This window comes from Stomoxys calcitrans, chromosome 5 (genome assembly GCF_963082655.1).
Source record: "Stomoxys calcitrans chromosome 5, idStoCalc2.1, whole genome shotgun sequence".
Classification (NCBI taxonomy): Eukaryota; Metazoa; Arthropoda; class Insecta; order Diptera; family Muscidae; genus Stomoxys; species Stomoxys calcitrans.
In genome coordinates, this window is record NC_081556.1 from 121234613 (window position 1) to 121253427 (window position 18815).

At 37.9% G+C, this 18815-nt stretch overlaps 1 protein-coding gene across 3 annotated transcripts in view; it reads right to left on the reverse strand.

The window, feature by feature from the left end:
- LOC106093167 (putative transcription factor SOX-15) overlaps positions 1-18815 on the reverse strand; it is a 105178-nt gene that overhangs the window by 72163 nt on the left and 14200 nt on the right. Inside the window, exons 1-2 of one of the 3 annotated variants that reach the window (XM_059370186.1) lie at positions 13725-13875; positions 2276-2745 (exon numbers count right to left, since the gene is read on the reverse strand). The exons of 1 other annotated variant lie outside the window; for it this stretch is intronic. In XM_059370186.1, coding sequence (XP_059226169.1) covers positions 2276-2370 — 95 coding nt within the window. In that variant the 5' untranslated portion in view covers positions 2371-2745; positions 13725-13875. Of the gene's footprint in view, positions 1-2275; positions 3167-12655; positions 13612-13724; positions 13876-18815 lie in introns of those variants that run through there. One more of the 3 variants, XM_059370185.1, reaches the window with a different exon arrangement.

The window sequence follows — 18815 nt, forward strand, 5'->3', positions numbered from 1 at the left end:
ATCGAGGCGACGATAGGAAACCTGGAAGGTAGGGAAGAAGTTTCCGATCGGATACCTGAAACGAACCTTGAGGTCGAGTGAGAGGCACTGCTGCCATTGGCACAGTCTTGGACTGACGGAACCCTAGTATTGCCGGGCCATAACGGAGTAAGGGGGAATGAAAGGTCAGATAATTTGGCGGTGAAGGCTAGAGGACTGCTGTCAATTAACACGAAGCCTCTCGGGTCAACGCATTCGGAGTTAAGGACGTGGGCTACGAACGCATGTAACACTGTGGAACAGCGAAATAGTGGGTAGGACAGCGAACATCCTATGGGGTGATCCGGATCGTGAGAGGACGAGGCTATTACTGAAAGGAAGTAAGGAAGAGGATTGTATTGCTTTTGGTGTCATAACGGGACACATAGGACTACGAGGTCACTTGTGCAAAAACGGTGCAGTATGGAAAATAATTAAGGATTTTGTAAGTAGCAAGGAATTCCTAACTTAACATTCTTCTTCTTTTTCGAGGTTACTTTCTCAGTTTTAAGAGCCCACAACAAGCCAATTACTGGCTTAGGTGTATGTCCATAGTGGGAAGGGGCGTTTTAATATCCGCACCCTTTTTTCAACCTAACTAACCATATCTAAGCGAAATAAAAACTATGAAATAAAATGAAAATAAAAACCAATAAGGAAAGGCAAAAGTCGGCCGGAGCCGACTATACAATACCCTACACATACCCTAGAATTATAAATTCGGGCAATATATAAATATGTATGTATATGAGAGCTATATCTAAATTTGAACCGACTTTAAAAAGATGGTTTGAAAATTGTTGTTACCTACGGCCAAATTGCAAATTTTGCCCATAAACATTCCACTAAGGAACAGGGGCAAACTTCTCACTTATCAATGAGTGCAGTCCGATTCAAGTTTAAGCTCAATGATATTGGACCTCCTTTTTATAGCCGAGTCCGAACGGTGTGCCGCAGTGCGACACCTCTTTGGAGAGAAGTTTTACATGGCATAGGATCTCACAAATTTTGCCAGCATTAGGAGGGGAAAACCACCGCTGAAAATTTTTTCTGATGGTTTCGCCAGGATTCGAACCTAGGCGTTCAGCGTCATAGGCGGACATGCTAACCTCTGCGTACGGTAGCCATATAAGTGCAAATCCGGCGATAAATATGTATAGGTGCTGCATCCAAATTCAAACCGATTTTGATGGAATCTCGCAGATATGTTAAGATCAGTAACAAAACAATCCGTGCCAAATTTTGTGAATATCGGTTGAAAATTGTAGCTACTACGGCCATTTAAGTGCAAATCGGGCGATACATATATAAGGGAGCTATATCTTAATCTGAACCGACATTGATGAAATTTTGCAGATATGTTAAAATCAACAACAAAACAATTCGTGTCAAATTTTGTGTAGATCGGTTGAAAATTGTAGCTACTACGGCCATTTAGGTGCAAATCGGGCGATACATATATAAGGGAGCTATATCTAAATCTGAACCGACTTTGAAGAAATTTTGCAGATATGTTAAAATCAGGTACAAAATAGTCCGAGCCAAATTTTGTGTAGATCGTTTGAAAATTGTAGCTACTACGGCCATTTAGGTGCAAATCGGGCGATACATATATATGGGTGCTATATCTAAATCTGAACCGACTTTGATTAAATCTGGCACATTTGTTAAAATCAGTAACAAAACAATCCATGTCAAATTTTGTGTAAATCGGTTGAAAATTGTAGCTACTACGGCCATTTAAGTGTAAATCGGGCGATACATATATATGGGAGCTATATCTAAATCTGAACCGATTTTTACCAAAATCAATAGCGATCGTCCTTGGGCCAAAAAAATTATATGTGCAAACTTTCGTGATGTTTGGACAACAAATACGACTTGCACTGTGATTAGAAGAATACATGAACTCACAGACGGACATGGCTAAATCGAATCAAAAAGTGATTCTGGGGCTATCTTTCTTCCTTCTGGGTGTTACAAACAAATGAAATTAGTTATAATACCCAGTACCACAGTGGTGGTGTAGGGTATAAAAAAAGCAACGCTTATAAATGGAATAATGATAATATATTGCTTGTAATTTCTTAATGCTAGTGGTCGAAAAAATGTTTGCTAGTGGCAACACTGGTAACTACGCGTGTATGCATGTCTCTAAATGGGAGAGTAAGTAATAAAAAAATAATAATAAAGCAAAAAAAAAATCAAGCAAAGAAAAATAACCTCTATCATGGGAAAAATGTAAATATTGTATTACTTGTAATTTGTTAGCAGATGTTGTTGTTGCTGCTGCTGTTGTTGTTGTTGTTGATGTGGATGATGTGGATGTTCGTGATCATATGAGGGTTCCATTTTACGCTAGTCGTAGTTGTCGTAGTCGTCGTCTTCTCTTTGCGTCGTTGTTGCTTTTGGCCTGATGTTGTAGTTTTCTTTTCTGCAACGGTAAGAGTCGTATGTCGTACAGGTGATGTATTATAGCAGCTAACGGGGGTGGTGGTGGTGGTGGTGGTGGTCGAAGTGGCGGTGACGTTGGCAGCGACAATAAAGTCGGCACTGGTGGCACAGCTCTTGACGGCGTTGATGTTGATGGTGACGTTGACACAGCCAAAGCGACTGCGATGGCGGCAATAAAAAACAATAACTTTAAGACCAACGTGAAAAGTTTGTTTTAAAAATAAATTTTCTTTACTGTAGAGCCTTTGTTGTTGCTGTTTGTTGCTTGGCCGCCTTAATAAAAGCAATAATGATGAAGTTAACAATGATGATGATGATAAAACTCTTGATGTGGTTGTTGATGGTGGAGTTGAATGAGTTAGTGTTGGTGATAGTGACCAAAATAATGGTTGTTGGTCTATTTGTTGTGCAGGTTGGCGTTGTTGTGCTTGTTGTAGGGCCAAAAGCATTTTGTTCAATGTTGCATTTTTCCGTTAGATTTTCCCTTTAACAAAACCAACAACAACACAGCAAGTGCTTCGTTTTTTGTTCCCAATTTCAATTTTCTTAGTTTTTCGCGCACACACACACACATACACACACGCTGAAATTCACACGCGCACTCCAAACAAGAGTAGTTAGACTTTGGGCCTTTGGTTGTTTTTTTCTTTCGGTTTTTCTTTTATTATTTTAAATAAATCTTTGCTGCACTGGTCTTAAATGAAGATGGAATAACAACAACCATTAAGAAAATTTGTATTTTGGACTCATGGGACACTTTTGTGTGGTTTGCGTTTTTTTCTCAGTTATTAAGTACTTTAGCTTGGGCTTCACAATTATGGCGTCAGGCGATCACACAAAATTGGTACACAAACCATTGAGCGAGTACTTATATTCATATAATTTTTTTTTCGTTGGTAAGTATGTCATTTGTAATTTATTAAAAGTTTCCTGCATGCATGACTAATGTTTATGATTAAATATTAGGAAATTAGGTTTTTTTTTCAAAGTTTCTTTAAAAAGCGCTTTGAGCATAATGCGTAGACATGTATAATAGAAAAACGAGAACGGGTAATTTAATTAGTTTTTTTTATTTAAAAATCAAGTAAAAGCGTGCTAAGTTCGGCCGGGCCGAATTTTATATACCCTCCACCATTGATCGCATTTGTCGAGTTCATTTCCCGGCATCTCTTCTTAGGCAAAACAGCATATAAGAAAAGATTTGCTCTGCTATTAGAGCAATATCAATATATGGTCCGGTTTGGACCACAATTAAATTATATGTTGGAGACCTGTGTAAAATGTCAGCCAATTCTAATAAGAATTGCGCCCTTTGAGGGCTCAAAAAGTAAAATAGAGAGATCAATTTATATGGGAGCTGTATCAGGCTATAGACCGATTCAGACCATAATAAACACATATGTTAATGGTCATGAGAGGATCCGTCGTACAAGCAAACGTCAAGCAAATCGGTTAATAATTGCGACCTCTAGAGACTCAAGAAGTCAAGATCCCAGATCGGTTTATATGGCAGCTATATCAGGTTATGACCCGATTTGAACCTTATTTGACACAGACACAATAAAATACGTCATGCAAATTTCAGCCAAAACGGGTAGGAATTGCGCTTTCTATTGGGTTGCCCAAAAAGTAATTGCGGATTTTTTAAAAGATAGTAAATGCATTTTTAATAAAACGTAGAATGAACTTAAATCAAATATACTCTTTTTACACTTTTTTTCTAAAGCAAGCTAAAAGTAACAGCTGATAACTGACAGAAGAAAGAATGCATTTACAGAGTCACAAGCTGTGAAAAAATTTGTCAACACCGACTATATGAAAAATCCGCAATTACTTTTTGGGCAACCTAGAAGCTCAAGAAGTGAAGTCCCCAGATCTGTTTATATGACAGTTATATCTGGTTATGGACCGATTTGAACCATACTTGGCACAGTTGTTTGATATCGCAACAAAAGACGTCGTGCAAAATTTCATTCCAATCGTATGAGAATTGCGCATTCCAGAAGCTCAAGAAGTCAAGACCCAAGATCGGTTTATATGACAGTTATATCAGGTTATGGACCGATTGGAACCATACTTGGCACAGTTGTTGAATATCATAACAAAATACGTCGTGCAAAATTTCATTCCAATCGGATAAGAATTGCGCACTCTAGAGGCTCAAGAAGTCAAGACCCAAAATCGGTTTATATGGCAGCTACATCAAAACATGGACCGATATGGCCCATTTACAATCCCAACCGACCTATACTGATAAAAAGTATTTGTGCAAAATTTCAAGCGGCTAGCTTTGCTCTTTCGAAAGTTAGCGTGCTTTCGAGATACAAACGGACGGACAGACGGACGGACGGACATGGCTAGATCGACATAAAATGTCACGACGATGGGGTCTCAGACGAATATTTCGAGTAGTTACAAACAGATTGACGAAATTAGTATACCCCCATTCTCCCATCCTATGGTGGAGGGTATAAAAATCTTTGTTTATTTATGTATGTTCACCTTATGCAAAATCAACCAAACGAAAGACTTAAGACACAAACCCTTAATAATGCTTGGCATAACCCACACGTTTTATACTATTCTTCATCCTCACAAAGTTGCAAAAAATCACCCTACAGCCGGCCATATAGGCCGTTCTCCCGATTAGAATTCTGAGCTCATTCAAATCTTATTTCTGCTCCGATTTCGCTAAAATTTGATACAGTGAGTTGTAAAAAGTCTTTCGAAACCCAAACCCGAGAGAGCTACCGGACGCTTCCTCAGGTTGCGGATATTGCAATGCTCCCTAAGTACACAGAGTAATTGCAACTGAAATCGCTGTCAATCAGCGGTATCGAGTGAGTCTCAGGGAGAGACTGGGCAGCATCTGTTTTCTCTTAAATACCGCTAAAATATTGCTACTGCTGGTTCAAGCCGTTTCTCCGATCACATCACCAGAGATGGGAAAGTTTGGATATAAACGAAAGGGGTAAGCTGCTTAACGAATATATTATAAATTTGTAATCTGAAGATTTGTAATGAAAGAAATAAAGCTACCATTATTACCAGGAACAGGCAGGAGGTAGTAGATGATACCTTTGTATCGAAAGATATAAGCGCAAGAATATGCGACTGTTGGATGACCACAGCTTCTCTGACCATCGCTTTATTTGTTTCAGTCTTGGGGAAAATACTGCAGATGTGGTCCCTCGGCTTAACAGAAGAAAGGCGAACTGGTATAGATTTTGGAACACATTCTGCAAGACTATCCCTTCTAGACCAGAAAAGGAAGTGGAAACTACGGAGGATATAGACATAGTGGTCAAGCGGATTACGCAGGCCCTGAATGACTTGCTTTGTGTCATCATGTCCTAGTGCCAAGCCAAGGGGCAAAAAACCACCGCCATTGTGGACCTCAGAAATGGTTGGTCTAAGGAAGAGCTTTAGAAAACTCTTCAACATGGGCGAAAGCCACAAGAGGACCACGATTGGGACGTCCATAAGGCTCACCATGTCCTAACGCCAAGCCAAGGGGCAAACAGCGACCTCCAAGGTGGACCTCAAAACTTGTTGGTCTAAGGAGGAGCTTTAGAAAACTCTTGAACAGGTCGAAAGCCACAAGGGCACCACACGATTGGGAAGTTCATAAGGCTCACCACGTCCTAGCGCCAAGCCAAGGGGCAAACAACGACCGCCAAGGTGGACCTCAGTACTGGTTGGTCTAAGGAAGAGCTTTAGAAAACTCTTCAATAGGGCGAAAGCCACAAGGGCACCACGATTGCAACGTTAATAAGGCTGAGCTAAGAAAATAGAAGAACGGGCTGAGAAAGGCTCAGAACAAATCCTGGGTGGAATTCTGCGGCTCCGTAGAGGATACATCTGAGGCCTCTAGGCTAAGAAAGAATCCATCCTCGAGGTCGATTACGGTGGAATATATATAGAAGTCAGAGAATGTAGTAGTTCTAGTGTTCGATTTGATAAACATCGAATTTTCATAGAAAATTTGATGAACATCGAATTTTCATAGAAAATTTGATGAACATCGAATTTTCATAGAAAATTTGATGAACATCGAATTTTCATAGAAAATTTGATGAACATCGAATTTTCATAGAAAATTTGATGAACATCGAATTTTCATAGAAAATTTGATGAACATCGAATTTTCATAGAAAATTTGATGAACATCGAATTTTCATAGAAAATTTGATGAACATCGAATTTTCATAGAAAATTTGATCAACAATGAATTTTCATAGAAAATATGGTGAACATTGAATTTTCATAGAAAATTTTATCAACATCGAATTTTCATAGAAAATTTTATCAACATCGAATTTTCATAGAAGATTTGATCAACATCGAATTTTCATAGAAAATTTGATCAACATCGAATTTTCATAGAAGATTTGATCAACATCGAATTTTCATAGAAGATTTGATCAACATCGAATTTTCATACAAGATTTGATCAACATCGAATTTTCATAGAAGATTTGATCAACATCGAATTTTCATACAAGATTTGATCAACATCGAATGTTCATAGAAAATTTGATGAACATCGAATTTTCATAGAAAATTTGATTAACATCGAATTTTCATAGAAAATTTGATCAACATCGAATTTTCATAGAAAATTTGATGAACATCGAATTTTCATAAAAAAATTGATCAACATCGAATTTTCATAGAAAATTTGATGAAAATCGAATTTTCATAGAAAATTTGATGAACATCGAATTTTCATAGAAAATTTGATGAACATCGAATTTTCATAGAAAATTTGATGAACATCGAATTTTCATAGAAAACTTGATGAACATCGAATTTTCATAGAAAATTTAAGGAACACCGAATTTTCATAGAAAATTTGATCAACATCGAATTTTCATAGAAAATTAGATCAACATCGAATTTTCATAGAAAACTTGATGAACATCGAATTTTCATAGAAAATTTGATCAACATCGAATTTTCATAGAAAATTTGATCAACATCGAATCTTCATAGAAAATTTGATCAACATCGAATTTTCATAGAAAATTTGATCAACATCGAATTTTCATAGAAAATATGGTGAACATTGAATTTTCATAGAAAATATGGTGAACATTGAATTTTCATAGAAAATTTAATGAAAATCGAATTTTCATAGAAAATTTGATGAAAATCGAATTTTCATAGAAAATTTGATCAACATCGAATTTTCATAGAAAATTTGATCAACATGGAGTTTTCATAGAAAATTTGATTAACATCGAATTTTCATAGAAAATTAGATCAACATCGAATTTTCATACAAAATTTGATCAACATCGAATTTTCATAAAAAATTTGATCAACATCGAATTTTCATAGAAGATTTGATCAACATCGAATTTTCATACAAGATTTGATCAACATCGAATGTTCATAGAAAATTTGATGAACATCGAAAATTCATAGAGAATTTGATCAACATCGAATTTTCATAGAAAATTTGATCAACATCGAATTTTCATAAAAAATTTGATCAACATCGAATTTTCATAGAAAATTTGATCAACATCGAATTTTCATAGAAAATATGGTGAACATTGAATTTTCATAGAAAATTTTATCAACATCGAATTTTCATAGAAAATTTTATCAACATCGAATTTTCATAGAAGATTTGATCAACATCGAATTTTCATAGAAAATTTGATCAACATCGAATTTTCATAGAAGATTTGATCAACATCGAATTTTCATAGAAGATTTGATCAACATCGAATTTTCATACAAGATTTGATCAACATCGAATTTTCATAGAAGATTTGATCAACATCGAATTTTCATACAAGATTTGATCAACATCGAATGTTCATAGAAAATTTGATGAACATCGAATTTTCATAGAAAATTTGATTAACATCGAATTTTCATAGAAAATTTGATCAACATCGAATTTTCATAGAAAATTTGATGAACATCGAATTTTCATAAAAAAATTGATCAACATCGAATTTTCATAGAAAATTTGATGAAAATCGAATTTTCATAGAAAATTTGATGAACATCGAATTTTCATAGAAAATTTGATGAACATCGAATTTTCATAGAAAATTTGATGAACATCGAATTTTCATAGAAAACTTGATGAACATCGAATTTTCATAGAAAATTTAAGGAACACCGAATTTTCATAGAAAATTTGATCAACATCGAATTTTCATAGAAAATTAGATCAACATCGAATTTTCATAGAAAACTTGATGAACATCGAATTTTCATAGAAAATTTGATCAACATCGAATTTTCATAGAAAATTTGATCAACATCGAATCTTCATAGAAAATTTGATCAACATCGAATTTTCATAGAAAATTTGATCAACATCGAATTTTCATAGAAAATATGGTGAACATTGAATTTTCATAGAAAATATGGTGAACATTGAATTTTCATAGAAAATTTAATGAAAATCGAATTTTCATAGAAAATTTGATGAAAATCGAATTTTCATAGAAAATTTGATCAACATCGAATTTTCATAGAAAATTTGATCAACATGGAGTTTTCATAGAAAATTTGATTAACATCGAATTTTCATAGAAAATTAGATCAACATCGAATTTTCATACAAAATTTGATCAACATCGAATTTTCATAAAAAATTTGATCAACATCGAATTTTCATAGAAGATTTGATCAACATCGAATTTTCATACAAGATTTGATCAACATCGAATGTTCATAGAAAATTTGATGAACATCGAAAATTCATAGAGAATTTGATCAACATCGAATTTTCATAGAAAATTTGATCAACATCGAATTTTCATAGTTGATCAAATTTTCTATGCAAATTCGATGTTCATCAAGTTTTCTATAAAAATTCGATGTTGTTCAAATTTTATATGAAAATTCGATGTTCATCAAATTTTCTATGAAAATTCCCAGAACTCTTAGAGATATACTTCAGGAAGCTTACGTGCGATAAAGAAGTGGCCTACCGAAAGTGGTCTAGGAGTAAATCCGTCTAAAACGGAAGTTGTTCTTTTGGGAAGGAGACACAAGTTGCCCATATTGACACCTTTCTCCTTGAGGCAAGAGAATGTTCCATTTGCTGAAAGCGTTCTGCTGGACAGAAAATTGAACTTCAAATCTGACATTTTGGAAAGGGCAACTCTTGCCCATATACCTGCAATTTCGGCAAAACTGGCAAAAGTTGGGTTTAAACCGCATGTCATACATTGGGTATATACAACAGTTGTCAGACCTATAATGCTATATGGTATTGTGGTCTGGTGGACAGCGCTTCAAAAGTCCACCTACTGTTCAATACTCTGCCGCATCCAAAGGATGGCTTGTTTGTGCATCACAGCCGCACTGAGGACGACACTATCTGATGCACTGAATTTAATGCTGCATCAAATGCCTCTGCACATTGTGGCTAGACAAATTGCTGCGACCACTGCCGTGAGGCTAAGGGAAATTTCTCTCTGGTCATGTGGCGGCTACGGACACTGTGTTATCCTTGATACAATGCCAGATATTCCAGTTAGTGCGGATTACACATTGCCTGAGCCGTATTTCAATAAAAAGTACTGTACCACTATTCCTGATAGAACACATGGGAACTAGCAGATCCATGGTAATAAAGGGTGATTTTTTAAGAGCTATAGGAATTTTAAAAAAACACGTATATTCAGAAAAATGCATGATATCTTTGTTTTAATCGATTGTACGGTCCACATAATTCAATGTTTGAAGATTATGCAAATGTTAACCGTGACTGTGCCTCAAATGGTTCATCCGCTTAGTCTAAATTTGGCATGCTCTTACTAACATTTCGGCAGGTATGTCACGAATAAATGCTTCAATGTTGTCGTCCAATTGAAGCGGACGTGAAAAAAATGTGCACTGAACTCGCCTCTCAATAAGTCCTTGTTACTCGTGCTGTGGCGCATGTGGCACCGTCTTATTGAAACCACATGTCATGCAAGTCAAGCTCTTGCATTTTGGGCAAGGGATATCATCTCACGATAGCGCTCATCATTCACAGTTACGTAACGATTCGCATCATCTTTGAAGAAGTACGGTCCAATGATGGCACCAGCCCATAAACCGCACCAAACTGTGATTTTCTGGATGATTTTCTTGCAATGCTTATGGCTGATCCTCAGTCCGACAATTCTGCTTATTTACGTAACCGATGCATGTTTAAGCTCAATAATAAGGGGCCCCCTTTTTATAGCCGATTCCGAACATCGTGGCGCAGTGCGACACCTCCTTAGAGAGAAGTTTCACATGGCGCAGTACCTCACAAATGTTGCCAGCATTAGGAAGGGAAAACCATCGCTGAAAATTTTTTCTGATGGTCTCGCCAGGATTCTAATCCAAACTTTCAGCGTCATAGGCGGACATGCTAACCACTGCGCTACGGTGGCACGGCTATTAGTCATAGCAAAACTTTGGGTGCAATATTTCAGCGCTTTCTAGAGGCTCAAGAAGTCAATTCGGAAAATCGGTTTATATGGCAGCTATATCAGATTATGGACCGATTCGAACCATACTTAGTACAGCTGTTGAAAGCCAAAATAAAACTCCTTGTGCAAAATTTCAACCAAATCGGTTATAACTTGACGCACTCGAGAGACTCAACAAGTCAAGATCCAAGATCGGTTTATATGGCAGCAATATCAGATTATGACTACTAACTAACTAAATTTCCTATGAACATTCTATTAAGGAACAGGGGATACTTTTCTCATATCAACGAGTACAGTCCGATTAAAGTTTAAGCTCAATGATAAGGGGCCTCCTTTTTATAGCCGAGTCCGAACGGCGTGCCCCATAGCGACACCACTTGATAGAGAAGTTTTAATATGGCAGAATGCGTTACAAATGTAGCCAGCACTAGTAAGGGGATAACCACCGCAGAACATTTTGTTGATGTTTACGCCGTTCGGCGTCATAGGCGGACAGGCTAACCTCTGCGCCACGATGGCCTGCATCAGATTATGAACAGTTGTTAAAAGCCAAAACAAAACACCTTGTGCAAAATTTTAGCCTAACCAGATAAGTATTGCGCCCTCTAGAGAGTCAAGAAGTCAAGATCCAAAAAGTAATTGCGGATTTTTCATATAGTCGGCGTTGACAAATTTTTTCACAGCTTGTGACTCTGTAATTGCATTCTTTCTTCTGTCAGTTATCAGCTGTTACTTTTAGCTTGCTTTAGAAAAAAAGTGTAAAAAAAGTATATTTGATTAAAGTTCATTCTAAGTTTTATTAAAAATGCATTTACTTTCTTTTAAAAAATCCGCAATTACTTTTTGGGCAACCCAATATATCAAGCTATGAACTGATTTGGACTATACTTGACACACTTCTGAAAGTCATAGAAAACGTCATAGTGCTAAAATTTCAGCCAAATCGATAAGAATTGTGCCCTCTAGAAGCTGAAAGAAGTCTAATCGAGAGATCAGTTTATATGGCAGATATATCAAAACATGGACCGAATTGGTTCATTTAAAATCCCTATCGACCTACACAAATAAGAAGTATTTGGGCAAAATTCCAAGCGCCTAACTTTACTCCTTTAAAAGTTAGCGTGCTTTCGACAGACCGACGGACGGACGGACAGACATGGCTAACGTAGCGCAGAGGTTTGCATGTCCGCCTATGATGCTGAACGCCTGGGTTCGAATTCTGGATAGACCATCAGAAAAAAATTGTCAGCGGTGGATTTCCCCTCCTAATGCTGGCAACATTTACGAGGTACTATGTCATGTAAAACTTCTCTCCAAAGAAGTGTCGCACTGCAGCACGCCGTTCGGACTCGGCTTTAAAAAGGAGGCCCCTTATCATTGAGCTTTAACTTGAATCGGACTGCACTCATTGATATGTGAGAAGTTTGCCCCTGCTCCTTAGTAATGGCAAAATTTGCATTTGTATGGGGTCTTAGACGAATTTTTGGATGTGTTTGTTTCCTAAGTCTTTTGTTTTTGTATACCCGCAGATTTATAAACATTTATTTCTAGCAAAACATATAAAAAAATGAATTAGTTGTCTAGACCTTTCTTTTGTTTTGCATTTGTAAGAGCTCTAACAAAATAATACAATCGTTACCAATGAATATGTACCGATAAATCCAATGTGAGTAAAAACCAATGCCTTAGTATCATCGCAAGACGCCATTTTTGTAAAACTTTAAGCTATTTAATGATCTTACATTTGAAATAGCATACAAAGTTTCTTCACAAATTCACTTTTTGTCAAAATATTATTCAAATTTTTCGATATTTTTGATATTTTTTGTATATTTTTTATTTATCCATCATTCTTCACATGTCGATGCCGTTTTTCCAAAACATTCCATAATTGGGCACAAATATTCCGCAGCAACACTTTTTTTTTTGATCTTTTCTTATTCACATTCTGTTTTGTGTTAAACAGACTTTATCAAGATTTTTCTCTCCTTTTTTTTGTTCTCTTTGTTATGTACACGGCAATTTAATTTGCAAGCAATTTGCGTTAAAATATCTCATCTGATCTTTAATTTTCTTTTAATTTGAATACTTTATTGCCATTTGGATGAATTTTCGAAATCACATTTTGGGTGGCACACAACGACAACAGCGATAGTTGACATATAAACGGACAGACGGCTGGCTGGCACATAATACGAAGGAGCTTAGCAGCCAGCCAACGGGCGGCGAACGTAGTATAAGCGAGCGATCAATCGAAGACACGATGATGAAGATGATGAAAATACAAAAAAAACACACACACACACACATATATCAACATGCAAACGTTGCCGCGGCTTTAAGAAACGCGTTTTCAGATTGCGGAACGTCTTGCACAGACTTAATGAACGTATCTGGTGCTTAAAATCAAGGGCTCTGCAATTTACATGCCTTTGTGCTGATACTGATGATGGTGGTGGTGGTGGTGATGGTGGCAGTGTCGCTGTTTGGCTGTCGCTCGATGGATGGTTGCAGTCAAAAAGCAATCAAGCCTCCCTCGGCCAGGCCACTCTACAAGTATCTCTCTATGCTCTTGGGAAAGCCCAACACCAAGGCAAGACCCATAGCACAAACAAAAAAAAAACACAAAGCGCAACACTTTGAATATTTTTTAAGGTTTTTTTCTTAAGTCTTTAGTTTGGACTTTTGATTGTTGTAGTTGTAGTTGTAGTTGTTGTTGCTGTTGCTTGTCTGTCACTCACTCACTACACCATATGATGAAGTTGACGGTGGTGGTGGTGGTGTTGGTGTTTTGTGTTATTTGCTGCTTACTATTCCAAAATAAAAATCACATGCACTTTTGCCTGAGAAAAAACCCCCAACTCGAAAGAGGCCAACAAACGACGACCGTCTTAAAGTTCTAAACACGACCGTTCAACCGCACCGTCATCGTTTAATAGTATAGCGTGTATTTTCTTGCTGGCTAGCTGGCTGGCTTGACTGATTCAACTGAACTACTGAGGTCGATCGATCGACCAACCGTCCCAAAAACAACCAACCCCATTTGTTCTCATGCCGTTTTAGCCTCAGTTGAGGCTTACAAGTGGCAAGAGTCACAAGTGCTTTTGCTCCCAAAACAAAAACCCTCTCTGGCAATATGACCCCTTTGTGTGGCGAGATATCCAATAATTCTTATGTATGTGCTCTCTTTCTCTCTCATTTTGGTGAACAGCATTAGGCTTTAGGTAAACTAGAGTTGCCAAATCTTGCCGAATCTTGGACACCCACCACATTGGATTCCGCTAAAAATTTACTCTTGTTAACAGATAATGTATATGAATTATTTTAGTCTCAAAAAGTCATATCGGGATATCGGTACTTAGGGAGACCTATATCAGCATATTGGCCGATTCGGATAAAACTTGTTAATCATAAGATAGGGGTTTGGGCCAAATTTAAGGCAAAACAGGTGAAAATTTAGGCTTCTAAGGGCTGAAGAAGTCAAATCCGGGGATCGGTTTACTTTGGGGTTATATCTGTTTATCGACGGATTAGGATCATACTTGGCGTGGATGTTGGAAGGCATAACTCAAGTCTTTGTTCCAAATATCAGCCAAATTAAGTGAATGTTTAGGCTTCTAAGGGCTGAAGAAGTCAAATCCGGGGATCGGTTTACTTTGGGGTTATATATGTTTATAGAGCGACTCGGATCATACTTGGTATGGATGTTGGAAGTCACAACTCAAGTCTTTGTTCCAAATATCAACCAAATCGGATGAAAATTTAGACTTCTAAGCGCTGAAGAAGTCAAATCCGGGGATCGGCTTATATAGGGGCTCTATCTGTTTATAGACCGATTCGGATCATACTTGGCGTGGATGTTGAAAGTCATAACTCAAGTCTTTGTTTCAAATTTCAGCCAAATCGGATGAAAATTGCGCCTTCTAAGGATTCAAGAAGTCAAACCCGGGGATCGGTTTATAGGGGGGCTATACCAATTCCGATCATACTTGACATAAGTATTGAAAGTCAAAACACAAGACTTTGTTCCAAATTTCAGCCAAATCGTATGATAATTGAGGCTTCTAACGGCTCAAGAAGTCAACTCCGGGGATCGGTTTATATAGGGACTCTATCTGTTTATAGACCTATTCTGATCATAGTTGGCGTGGATGTTGAAAGTCATATCACAAGACTTCTGATCCAAATTTCAGTCAAATCGGATGGAAATTGAGGCTTGTAGGGGCACAAGAAGTCATTCGGGAGATCGGTTTATATGGGTGGAACGGTCGGTACAAAATGGGTATCAAATGAAAGTTATTGAAGAGTAGAATACGAATATGGTATCAAAAATTGGGTCCAAGTACCCAGGAAGTCGCCCAAAACTCCTACAAGCAGACAATTTAAACGTTCATATCAATATGGGGCTCAAAACAAAGGTATACGGGAGAGGAATACGAAGCTGGCAAAGAAAATCGGGTCGAAGTATTAGCGGTCACCCCACCCTTCAGATTGTGTAGGTTGTTCTGGATATATAATTTGTCGATATCGGAAGGAGGGCGCACCCTCCCTTTACCCCAAAAACACAACCCAAAATCAAAAGTGGACCGAACGGAACAATATGGGTATCAAATGAAAGGTATTGAAGAGTAGATCCTAACCCCAAAACTCCCCCATAAAGACATATTGGACTTTCATGTCAATATGGGACTAAAATGAAGGTATGCGGGAGTAGATTATGAATATGGCAAAAAAAAATTAAGTCCATGCAATGGGAGGTGATCCCACCCTAGGTTAGGTAAGGTTAGTAAGAGTGGCAGTCCTTTACAGACTAACTTAGACAGTTTTAAGTCCATTGTGATACCACAGCAGCGACAAACCAAGGCTTCTGGCTGAAATCGGACCAACGACCCCTGCACTGGTAATCCAAGCATGCTACCAACTCGGATACCAGAGCCACCACCAACCACCCTAAAAACCCCCAAGTGGGCAAATCAGCCGAATTGGCTATATGAAAGCAATTCGGGAGTAAATTGGTAAAATTACATTAAAATTTGTGTTAAGTATCTAGATGGCGTTTAACCACCTTAAAACACCTCAAATATATTATTTGACCCATCATGATAATATGGGACTCAAATGAAAGGTGTTTGAGAGTAGAAAATTAATCCAGTTTTGTAGCCAAGCCTTTGTGGGTAAGACTCAATGCACCCCCTAAACTGAACTTATTTCCCGAAGATATCAATATGGGGCTCAAATGGAAGGTTTTTGAGAGTAAATAACTAATTTGAGACCTATTTTAGGGCAAAGTGGCAGAGTGCCAGCCCAAGCCCCAAAACGCCTTCCAAACCATATATATCGACCATTGGGCAACAGGACTCAAATAAAAGGTATAAGAGCGTTAAAGGAGGTGCTGGGCCCGGTTCAGTTAGTTTACCACAAAGATAGCAAACAACATTTCGCTCACTCGGTGCACCCTTCTCTGCTATCTGGAGTTTCTGGACCAATTAGGGTGGGCGAAAGGGATATACCTGTCATTTGAGACTCATATTGACCTAATCGATAACAAAATTGGGGAGTTGTTTTTGGCGGTAGCACAGCCGCCACATACTTGATTCCAAATTTGAATTCCAATATTGCACTCTTCTTCCCAATACATTTTAATAAGGGGTTGTGAGTGGGGCGGCCCCCCACAAAGGCTTGGCGACAAAATTTGATATGTAATTCGTATTCTACTCCCAAATGCCTCTCATTTTAGTCTCATATTGTCCCAATTGGTTTACACGTCCCTTAGACTTGGCCACTTGGTGGCGAAATTTGATACCCGATTCGTATTCTACTCTCAAACACCTCTCATTTGAGTTCCATGTTGCCCCGAAGTACTAAATTTACATTTTGAAGAGCACACAAGACTGGCGTCCCCCTGAAATGGATCCGTTTTTTATGGATTCATATTCTATGATTTTTTACAATTTTACGTATTCTACTGCTAAATGCTTTTTATTGTGGTCCCAAATGGGCCCGATCGGTCAAAATATCTGTTTTGGAGGGTTTGTAAGTACGGGCGGTGTCATTATTACACTCTGCTCCTGTACCTTTTATTTGAGTCACATATTGCCCCAATCGCATGACTTTTCCATTAGGTATTTTTTTGTGGTTGGGACTTGGCGGCAAAATTTTATATCAAATTCGTACTTCACTCCCAAATGCCTTTCATTTCAGTCCCATCTGGTTCAGATGGGCTTACATATCCGTTTTGAAGGGCTTTTACGGTCGGGTGGCCCTTAAGTGTCAATATTGCACCCATTTTTCATTTGGCGGGTTTGTTTTTGTGGGTGTGTGGCCCTCTGAGACTTGGGTACCAAATATTATATCCAATTCGTATTTCCAACATCTTTCATTTGAGTCCTATACTGGCCCGGTTGGTATTCATGCCCGTTTTTGGGAGTTTTAGGGAAGGGCTTTACCCAAAATTTTGATAAGAATTTCACTCGCAAATGTCTTCCATCTTATATACTCTCCAGCATGAGTGATGTACGATTTGTATTCTACTCCCACCTAACTTTCATTTGAATCCCATATTGCACCAATCGGTCGGCACCAATGTCCCTTATCGAAGATTTTTGGGGTCGGGCGGACCTCTGATACTGGTACTCGATTTTGATGTCAGATTCACTTTCTACACCCAAATATGTGTGATCTGCCTCTAAGTCATTTGAGATCTAGAGGCAAAATTTAATATAAAATTCGTATTCTAGCCCCAATACCTTGGTCTTCATGCCCGTTTTAGAGGGTTTTTAGGGTTGGGCATCCCCCCCTGAGGATGTACCCAAAATTTTGATAAGATTAGAATTCCACTCTCAAATGCCTTTCATTTGAGTTGAGTGATATACGATTTGTATTCTACTTCCATGTAACATCCCATTTGAGTCCCATTTTGCACCGGTCGGTCTACATGTCCCATGTCGTGGATCTAATGGCAGCCAGAACCTGAACCAGGTGTCTTTGTCGGAAGTCTCTGCAGACCAGCCGCTTGTCGACGAGAGGACCATGTCACACTCCAATCCCTCTAGGCGACAATCCCTTATAAAAGTGATAGGTTTTTTCCATATAAGGGGACGAGAACTGGAACCGGTCCCTATCAACAGAGGATCCACCCCGAGATCCATACCCTACGGGTAATGCGACCTGTCGTTCGTAAAACTTTAGTTTTTATTAATTAATAAATCAATTTCAAAAATTTGGCAACACTTTCTCATATTTTCCCACACGTCGGTTTTGCTCTCCTCATAAATACATTGACACCAACTTGCTCTATGTAGCTCTCTGAGAAACTCACAGACATTTTATTGCAATATTGACGAGTAGCTCTCTCTCTCTCTGTCTTGGCCAACAAGACTTTTTACCTTTACAGATCAGTTAAATGTTAGGAACCCTCTATGCAATCATTAAAGCGTGACTGACAGTACCAGCAAACTTTTTCCTGTTCGTATGTAAGCAATGTTTTTTTTTTTTTTTGTTGCGTTTAGTTTTCGAAAAAGGGAAATCCGTTGTTACAATATTTTCCACAGCAACAAGAACAACGAGAAACAAGAAAAATAGCAACTACGACGATGACAACGATAGAGGCAACAAACCACAGCAACAGCAAACAAAATTATATGCGTATGTGCAACCGAAGAGGCATGGGCAACCACCCACTTACATTTCCCACCCCCCCTCCACATATGGTATGAAGCGAGGGAAAAAATCTCAGCATAACAAATGACCATACCACAAACACATGGCCTATGTTACATACATATGTATGTATGTCTGTATGCTTAAATATAGCATATGTTTGTAGGTGAAATAGTTCACCCACTCAAACAGAGAAACAATTTTGCATTACAATTAAAGCCATTAATTAATGACATCAAATTA